The sequence below is a fragment of the Taeniopygia guttata genome, chromosome 6 (genome assembly GCF_048771995.1).
Source record: "Taeniopygia guttata chromosome 6, bTaeGut7.mat, whole genome shotgun sequence".
NCBI classification, from domain to species: domain Eukaryota; kingdom Metazoa; phylum Chordata; class Aves; order Passeriformes; family Estrildidae; genus Taeniopygia; species Taeniopygia guttata.
The window spans coordinates 3821720-3831142 of NC_133031.1; the positions used below are offsets into that span (position 1 = coordinate 3821720).

Sequence of the window (9423 nt, forward strand, 5' to 3'; positions counted from 1 at the left end):
AACCCTGAGAGTTTCATGAACATTGTAAGTGCTGGGGGAGTACCTCATTTCCCCAGGAGTGTGCCCATAGTCCTTCCTGAGGGACCAGCTGGGCTCAGCCCTTTCCTGCATCTGCACCTGGCCTCTTTGTGGGGCTCAGGGCAATGAAAATCTCTCATATTTGCATTGCTGGCACTCACTTCATGCCCTCAGCTTGAGCTTGGCCTCTCCCTGCTGTCCCTCTGATTCCTTGGGGTGGAGGTGACATTGGGGGACAGCACGTGGGTGGCAGCCGTGGGTGAAGCTGAGGCAGGCACAGCGTGCTGGGTCACCCTCTGCCCTCACACCGTTGTCCCTGCAGAGCCAGAAGATCCATTTCCACGGCTATCCCAGCGAGGAGTACGAGGTGATGACTGAGGACGGCTACTTCCTGAGCCTCAACAGGATTCCCCACGGCAAGGGGGGCGTGGGGCGCTCAGGTGGGCTCAGCCTCACCCAGGGGACACCAGCTGTGACCCTGGCCCCTGATGAGGTGCAAGAGGAAACAGTGGGAACGCCTGTGCCTTCAGGCATGGTTTGGGCAGCGGGAAGAGGGATGAGGAGCTTCTTCCTGGCTGCCTTTAGGAGCTCAGCGTTGTGTTTTGCTGCACCTGAGATGGGGCGGTGACCCAGCAAAGCCCCAGTGGCTCTTTCCCTGCAGCAAACCCCTCCTCCAAGGTCCAGGCTCAGGGCCTGGGGTGGCAAAAGCCCCCAAATGCAAAAAAGCACCAGTATGATCAGAGAAATTAGGGGAGAAGGGAACTTTAAATGTGCAGCTTGCGGACAATAGTATGAAGATGTACAGTGTTGTTTTATTTTTCTATGGGGAAGGTGTCGCCTTCTGTCAACTACCTCATCTCTCCTCTTTCAGGAGCCAGGACCCCCGTGCTGATAGTGCATGGGTTTGGTCTGGACGGTGGTGACTGGGTGGACAATTTCCCTGAGAACAGCCTGGCCTTCATCCTGGCGGACGCGGGATACGACGTGTGGCTCGGGAACAACCGCGGCAGCAGCTGGTCCCGCCGGCACCGCAGCCTGTCCGTGGCCTCCCAGCAGTTCTGGGACTTCAGGTCAGGGGGCCAGCGAGGACAGGGCTGGGCTGCAGGGCTGTCAGCACTGATCTGGTGTCCCTGGGAGGTTGGGAGGTGGGAATCTCCTCCAGACTCTCCCTTTGCCACGCAGCTTCCACGAGATGGCCATGTACGACCTCCCGGCCATGGTGGGCTTCATCCTGATGGAAACGCAGCAGGAGCAGCTGTTCTACGTTGGCCACGCTCAGGGCAGTTCCCTGGGTGAGTGACATTCATGTCCATCCCAGACTGGACACTGCTGGGAGCTGCTGTCCCCTCCTGCCTTCCCAGCCTTCTGCATGGGAGGGATTTGCCACATCCTGCCCACCCATCCCGGGCTAGGCTGGCATCTAGGAGCAATTTTTGCTCAAAGCCTGCACCTCAGACACAGAGCCTGGGGTGAGCTGGGGTTCATGTTGTGCTCTCATGCTGCTTTTCAGGTTTCATAGCGTTTTCCAGCTTGCCAAATCTGGCCAACAAAATCAAACTCTTCTTTGCCCTGGCTCCTGTGCACACCTTCCGCCATGCCCGGGGCCCTGTGTTAAAGCTGTTCTTTCTACCAGACTGGCTGCTCAAGGTACAGGAGGGGTCTGTGGGTTGTTACTGCCGAAATCCAGGGACTTCTGACAACTCCTGCCCCCTGCATGGCCACTGTGCACTGCTCCTGCACCTGTGGTGGGCGTGGGAGCTGCTAGCATCATTCCTAACATTTCCTCGTGCTGCTGCAGAAAATATTTGGAACCAGGGAGCTGGTCCTGGTGCCGAGGAAGGAGAGGCTGCGCCTGGCTGAGTGGTGCAACACATTACTGAAAGCTGAAGAGTGTGCCAGCAGTATCTTCCTCTTCGGAGGGCCCGACAGGAAGAATTTGAACATGGTGGGTGCACCAGGCTCTCCAAGTCACAGCCCTCTCTGGTTTTCCCAGACACCTGGAGACAGTTAATGATACACAACAATGAGTATAAACCCCTAAAATAAGGTGTGAAAGGCAGTGGTTGTTTGGAGATTCCCTGCAGTGGTGTGCGGGTGTTAAACCTAATGGAGTCTTTGGTAAGAGAGAGTCACTTGTGGTCTCATCTCTTAGGGAAAGGAAATGCCTGCCTCATTTTTGGCTGACATGCAACAAGTTTACAGAAGAAAATAACCAAAGAATGACTGGGCCAGTTGTATTTCTGTTTTAAGTGTATTTCCATTGATTAAGTGGCTTACCTTTGAAAGCTGCTTCTAGGTCTGAGCAGAAGAAAGCTGCTAAAGAATAAAGAGTGTATAGCACTTATATTGCAGTTATAATACAGAATGCTTGAGGTTTTTTTGCCTAGATGGATTTTCATCCTTCCCAACTCACTTACAAAATACTTTCTTTTTCCTGTAGAGCCGAGTGGATGTGTACATATCTCATTTTCCAGACTATACATCAGTAAAAAATCTTCTGCACTGGGGACAGGTAGAGATTCTGATTTTATAACTATTTTATCTTTCTTTTAATCTATGAATCTATGTGGTATTTTCAAATGCTGCTGGAAACGGGTAAAGGAGGTAGAATCAAAGCCAAGAGACAAAAGGGATTCTTAAGGTGCTGCGCCAAGGTGTCTCAAAAGCCACAGCTGTCCAGGGGGGCTGATCCAGAATTTCACCTGGATTAACCCTTTGCCTCTGTCTTCCAGACTGCAAAATCTTTCGAGTTCAAGCAGTTTGACTATGGGCTGAGAAACATGGAGAAGTATAACCAGGTGAAGGGGCCGGGGCTGGCTGGGTTTGGGACGGGGGAGCACACCCCACCCATCAGAGCCCCCAGGTAACAGGAGTTCTTTCCCCCCTCCCAGCTGAGACCGCCCTTTTACCAGATTGAAGCCATGACGGTGCCGGTGGCCATGTGGAGTGGAGGGCACGACTGGGTCACTCCCCCTGTGGAGACCCAGGTCTTGCTGTCCCACCTCAGCAACGTCGTGCACTATGAGCACTTCCCCGACTGGAACCACTTTGACCACCACTGGGGCATGAACGCCCCGCAGCGCATGTACCGGCGGATGGTGGCCATGATGGAGGAGAATCCATGATTCCATCCATGGATCCACGCATGGATCCATCCATGAATAAATCCATCAATCCATCCATGAATCCATCAATCAATCCATCCATGAATCCATCCATGAATCCATCCATCAATCCATCCATGAATCCATCCATGAACCCATCCATCCATCCATCCATGGATGCATCCATGAACCCATCCATCAATCCATCCATGAACCCATCCATCAATCCATTCATCAATCCATCCATCCATCCATCCATGGATGCATCCATGAACCCATCCATCAATCCATCCATGAACCCATCCATCAATCCATTCATCAATCCATCCATCCATCCATCCATCCATCCATCCATCCATCCATGGATCTATCCACAGATCCATCCATGGATCCATCCATGAACCCATTAATGAATTCATTCATCAATCAATCCATCCATCCATCCATCCATCCATGGATGCATCCATGAATCTATCCATTAACCCATCCATGAATCCATCTCTGAACCCATCCATGAATCCACCCATCAATTCATCCATGAATCCATCCATGAACCCATCCATGAACCTATCCATGAATCCAGCCATGAATTCATCCATGAATGCAGCCATGAATCCATCCATCCATCCATCCATCCATCCATCCATCCATCCATCCATCCATCCATCCATCCATCCATCCATCCATCCATCATCCATCTATCCATGTGCTGCCCCAGGATGGAGGAGCTGCCTGTTCCCATGTGCCCTGGGGCATGGGGCTTGTGTGAGGGATGCCCTGCTTAAAAATGTTCCCTGTCCCTGTGTTCCACACTGATTTAAGGCTTTTAAATGCAATGCTGTGATTTCTGCCTGCCCTCTGTGTCTGTAGAGATTGCAATAAAATCTTGCACCACAGCCAAGCTCCAGCCTTTGGCTTTCTGGGCTTGCTGAGTTTGCAGGAGGTCTGCTGTTTTGGGTTTTTTTTTTTTAGCTTTTGCAGGCTCAGAGCAATCCAAGAGTGAAATTTTACTCCAGGAATTGAGCACGTGCTGTGGTTTGTGGGTTTAGGCACAGGAGGGGAGGAAAGTGACCTTGTGACAGCCACTGGTGGAAAGGGGCCACATCTGGCCCGGGGGGCTCTGAGCTGGGCACAGCTGGCAAAGGGCAGGGAAGCAGGAGATTCTCCTCACCAGATCCTCCTCACTGTGCAGAGTGAAGCTCAAACCTGGTGATTTACTGGTGATGAAATGTGCAAGGAGAGGCTAAGCCCTTTCTCACCTCACAAATCCACCTGGCTATCCCTCTCCAATCATATGGTTTGCTGCCAGGCTTTTCTTGATCATCCTGTTTAGCTCCTTACTGTTGAAATGAAAAAGAAATTCATGACCAGAGGAGTGAATTTCAGCCACTCTGTTTACCCAGTAAGGAGAGGTTAACTCGTTGCTGACTCTCTGGAATCAAAGCTACAATATTTTTCCCCCCTACATTTGTGCTGCATTAAAGAGGGCAGGAATTGGTAGCTCCATGACTTAGTTTCAGGTTCTGAGAATATCTGTCAAGGCTGAGCATCTCACTTTCTGGGTTCCACCTTATCAGCAGGACTACTCAGAGAAAACCCCTTCAATCACCAAAGCCATTCATCTGACAGTTTCTAGGAGCAGAGCAGCCCAGCACCAGGATGGATGAGTTCTCTGCAGGTGCCTTTTGCCTTGTCAGGGATGGAAATGGCAGAATATTGCCAGAGGCTGGCACCAAAAAGATCATCTGCATCAACAGGGCATCCTTGGTGTGGCCCAGTGACCAGGACTGAGCTATTTCTGTCTTGTCAGCAGCTCCAGGACTCCGGAGAAAAACCACAGTGTGAAAACCTGACCCAGTGGATGATGAGAAACAGCTACTGAAACCCCCAAGGTTTTCCAAGGAGCAGAAAACAGCATCTCCCCACCTCTCTGATGAGTGCTCAGCCACTCATCAGGTGTGGTGGGCATGCTCCTGCTCAGCCTGGCAGCCCCATCTATTTATTGCATGGGATTCCCTTATTCTGTTTATTGCATATTTTTTGTACAGAGCCACCTCTGTGTTACATGTGCTGGATAGCAGCTGTTTGTGGAGCAGTGCAGGATTCTGCCTGCAAGTCCCTGCACGTGGCAGAAGACACCCACAGCAGAAGGTTTTAGGACCTCCAATCCAAAGAAAATAAAAATGTTGACGGTCTGGGCGGATTAAACCTCAGTGGGATTAATTTGCAACCTCTGCATCCCCCGCCTTTTAATAGAGAGATAAATATGTTTAAAGGATAAAGCGTTGCCTCTAACCCAAACTGACGTCAGCTGAGCAGCTTGTGGGGCTGCAAAGCTGGGCTCAGGGCATTGATCCTCCTAAGGAAGGCAGCTGGTGGTGCCACCAGCACCACACCAGCACCAGCACCACACCAGCACCACACCAGCCACGCTGGGGTCTCTGCACAACGCTCTGCAAAGATATTCCAACCCCTGCCCTGCATCTGGAGAGAGAAAGGAGAAGGATTGAAGTTAATCTGTCAATAGATTGCCTAATAACATGTTGACAGGAGCTGGCACAGGGTTGGAGGCTGTTGCCAGTGATTTGCAACACAATGCTGAGGCTGATGAGGGTGGGTCACATCTGTGTTCAAGGCTGCACCTTCAAACAACACCTTCAAGAACATTTTCCAGGTGAAAGAAAGCCAGGCTCCTGTTATTCCACCCACAAAACTGTGAGGACCTGGAGTCCTGGCCACTATTTTATATTGCTTCCTAATCCTTTCACAAAAGAATCAACCTGCTCACCGAATCAGAGAAGCTCAGGACCAGCAGGTCTGGCTGTCACTGGTGCCACATCAGACCTGGCTCGCTGTCCCAGGAGCCCACCAGCCCGGTGGCAAAAGGCTCTTTGTTTGTTTGTTTATTTATTTATTTAGTCTTTTATTTGGGGACATGTTCACCTGCCAGCCAGAGGACAAACGTGCTGACTCAGCAGGCTGGGGAGTCTGGCATGGCATAGCCCCAGTCACCCTTTCCCACCAGGACAGCAGGGAATGAATGACAGGGGACATGGAATGGCAGAGGACAGGGAATGGCAGAGGACAGGGAATGTCCTCATGGAATGACAGGGGACATGGGATGGCAGGGGCCAATAAATGACAGGGGCCAATAAATGACAGGGGCCATGGAATATCCTCTCCCCATGCAGGGTGGTGATGGCCTCAGGGCAGTGCCAATGTCCCCTGAGGTCCCTGGTGCCTTCCCAGTGCTCCCAGCAAGGGACAACTGGCCAGACTGGGCAGCTGGCAGGAGCAGGGTGGCAGCCCGTGGTGGCAGTGGCACAGGACCTGTCACAGGAGCAGTGGTGGGGAGAGGCCAGGGCCACCTCCAGCTGGGATGGGACCATCAGGGTGCCAGGCACTGGTGGGAAACAGCACACAGGAAAACCCTGACTGGGAATTTGGGATTTTTGGTGTTTCCCAGCTGCTTGGGAAACAGGGATGCTGTGTCACCCCTCTGCACCCTCTTGACCCCAGGGGATGATCTGGGGGTTCTTCACTCATTTATTTCAACACCTTCTGGGTCCTGTCATGTGCCACGAGTCTCACCTGCAAATACCTCCTGCTGCTGGCAGCTGATTTATTTTCATTTCAGCCAGGATTTGGGTCACAGCTTTGTTCCAGAGTTTTGAAAGTGAAAGAAAATACTTAGACACAGGAAAAAAAAAACCCCAAAAACCCAAAAAACAAACAAAAAAAAAAAAAACCCAAAAAAAAAAAAAAAAAAACAAAAACAAAAAACCAAAAAAACCCAAAAAACCCCCAAAAAAACCCACCCAAAGCAATCAAGGAAAAGCCCTTTTGTCCCCATGGCAAAATACCAAGTGAAGCTGCATTTTCAAATTTGGGTTTTTTTTTTTTTGGCTTTGGGCAAATTGTTTCTGCAGAACTGGCAAGAGACTTAAAAAAAAAAAAAAAGGAGATGTGTTTAAACAGGATTAATTTATGCAAGAATTTGTACTACAGAAAGATGCTTAGAGAATCTCTTAAAGACAGAAAAGCAAACAATAACCAAATCCAATAATCTGATCACCTGATAAAATTTACAAGCAATTTTCTTAGTAGAGAGAAGAATATTTACTGGAAATGGATGGTCTTGAACAAACTGAATAAATAGATTAGGTGAAGAGCATTATCTAAAAGGACAATTTTACAGAAAGCTTCTTGAAATGAGGTGGAAGCTCATACTTAGGAAAAAAAGGGGTGAAAAAAAGAACTAAATCATGAAGTATTCACTGCAACCAACGTGGCTTCATGATACTCCAGGAAGCTGTAACAAGTGCAAGCTTCTTTTCACAACTAAATGCCGTTAAATTTTCATTTTGCTTCCTGGCTTTGCCCTCCAGAGGAGCAAGGCTCAGGACAGGACGCTGAGGGAAGCAGGAGGACAGATTTCCTCTAACCCAAACACGTCGTGGCTCAGAGTCCCCCTGGGAAGGTTCTCCCCAAAAGCCACTCAGGGGTCAGCAAGGCCAGCACGAGGACAGCCAGCAGCAGGGAGGAATCGCGGTCCTTCACTTCTGCCAAGCAAATTACAGCCAGGAAATCTGTGATATAGTGATACACCAACAGTATAAATAACATAACATAACATAACACAACATAACATAAGGTAATATAACGTAATGTAATATAATGTAATATAATATAATGTAATATAGTATAATATAATATAATATAATATAATATAATATAATATAATATAATATAATATAATATAATATAATATAATATAATATAATATAATATAATATAATATAATATAATAAATATAATATAATATAATATAATATAATATAATATAATAAAATAAATATAATATAATATAATATAATATAATATAATATAATATAATATAATATAATATAATATAATATAATATAATATAATATAATATAATATAATATAATATAATATATATTATAAGATATTGTACTATTCAATATATAGTACAATATTAGAATAGAATATATTAATATAATGTATATAATATACTATATAAAATTATGATAATGTATTATATTATAATAATATATATTGTATTAATAGATATATGATGTATATTAATACATCTAAATTATATTTTATGTTTTATATATAATTACGTTATATATACACTATATATTATACTACAATATATTATAATTTAATAATATATAATATATATTGTTATATATTATATTATAACAATATAATATATAATACAATATATTATAGTATTAGATAATATATAATATATAACGTATTATATAAAATATATAATATATTATATGTAAAAATAAATATTATTTAAATATAATGTAATATTATAGAAGATACAATATAATATATAATATATAATATATAATATATAATATATAATATATAATATATAATATATAATATATTATAATGTATTGTACTATATAATATATATTAAATTATTAGATTATAAACGGTATAGAATATATAATATAGTATATTAATATATACTATATTAATATATGTATTTATATAATATACATTAATACATATTAATCATATAATATATTTTAGATATCCTATATAAGTATAATTATACACAATATATATTTTTATATATCCTATATATTATATTATAGTATTTAATATAATAATAATATATAATATAGATTGGTCTATATTATATTATAATATAGTAATATACAATATAATATAATATAATATAATATAATATAATATAATATAATATAATATAATATAATATAATATAGTACTCAAAGCAACACTTGGAATGGCTGCTCTCCCCCAGATTTATTTCCTGGCCTCCCCCAGTTGTCTGTCTGATCTACTCTGCTTTTCAGGGCGATGGAGATCTTGCAGGGAATTTTAAATGAAGCACGGCAGACTGCACATCCGATCATACTCCAGTGCATGATTTTGAGTAATTTCTCCACGAAATATTGCTTTGCCTCACAGCTGGATTCTCCCTCCCTGAAAGAAGCTGATTCTTCTGGTGCTTGCACCAATGAGACATTTATCGAGATTTTCTGATGGGCCTCGGGATTTTGGCTGACAGAAACAGCCAAATCTTTTATTCCTGTAAAATAACAGCCCTTCCTTTAGGCTAAAGAAAATAATTATGATCACATCATGGCACCTCTGAGATCACCACTCGGTCTTATTATCAAAACCTCTGAGATAAACCCTAAGATAAGCAATTTGGGAATGCCCTAAGCCCCTTTTTATTTGGATTTTATACATTCTGCATCAGAATCACACACCAGGCTGTCTGACTTGT

General features: G+C 44.4%; 1 protein-coding gene across 1 annotated transcript; it reads left to right on the top strand.

Moving 5' to 3' along the window:
• On the top strand, nt 1-3158 carry LOC100232747 (lipase member M-like). The gene is made up of 9 exons (XM_030276924.4): nt 1-24; nt 341-458; nt 890-1088; nt 1201-1310; nt 1529-1665; nt 1817-1963; nt 2459-2530; nt 2751-2816; nt 2910-3158. The coding sequence occupies exons 1-9, from the start codon at nt 16-18 to the stop codon at nt 3141-3143; spliced, it is 1092 nt and encodes a 363-aa protein (XP_030132784.4). The 5' UTR covers nt 1-15; the 3' UTR covers nt 3144-3158.
• The last annotated feature ends 6265 nt before the right edge of the window (nt 3159-9423 follow it).

Coding starts and splice junctions, on each gene's coding strand:
- LOC100232747 (XM_030276924.4), top strand. Junction 459..889: donor GGGGGGCGTGGGGCGCTCAG/GTGGGCTCAGCC, acceptor CTCCTCTTTCAG/GAGCCAGGACCCCCGTGCTG. Junction 1,964..2,458: donor ACAGGAAGAATTTGAACATG/GTGGGTGCACCA, acceptor TTTTTCCTGTAG/AGCCGAGTGGATGTGTACAT.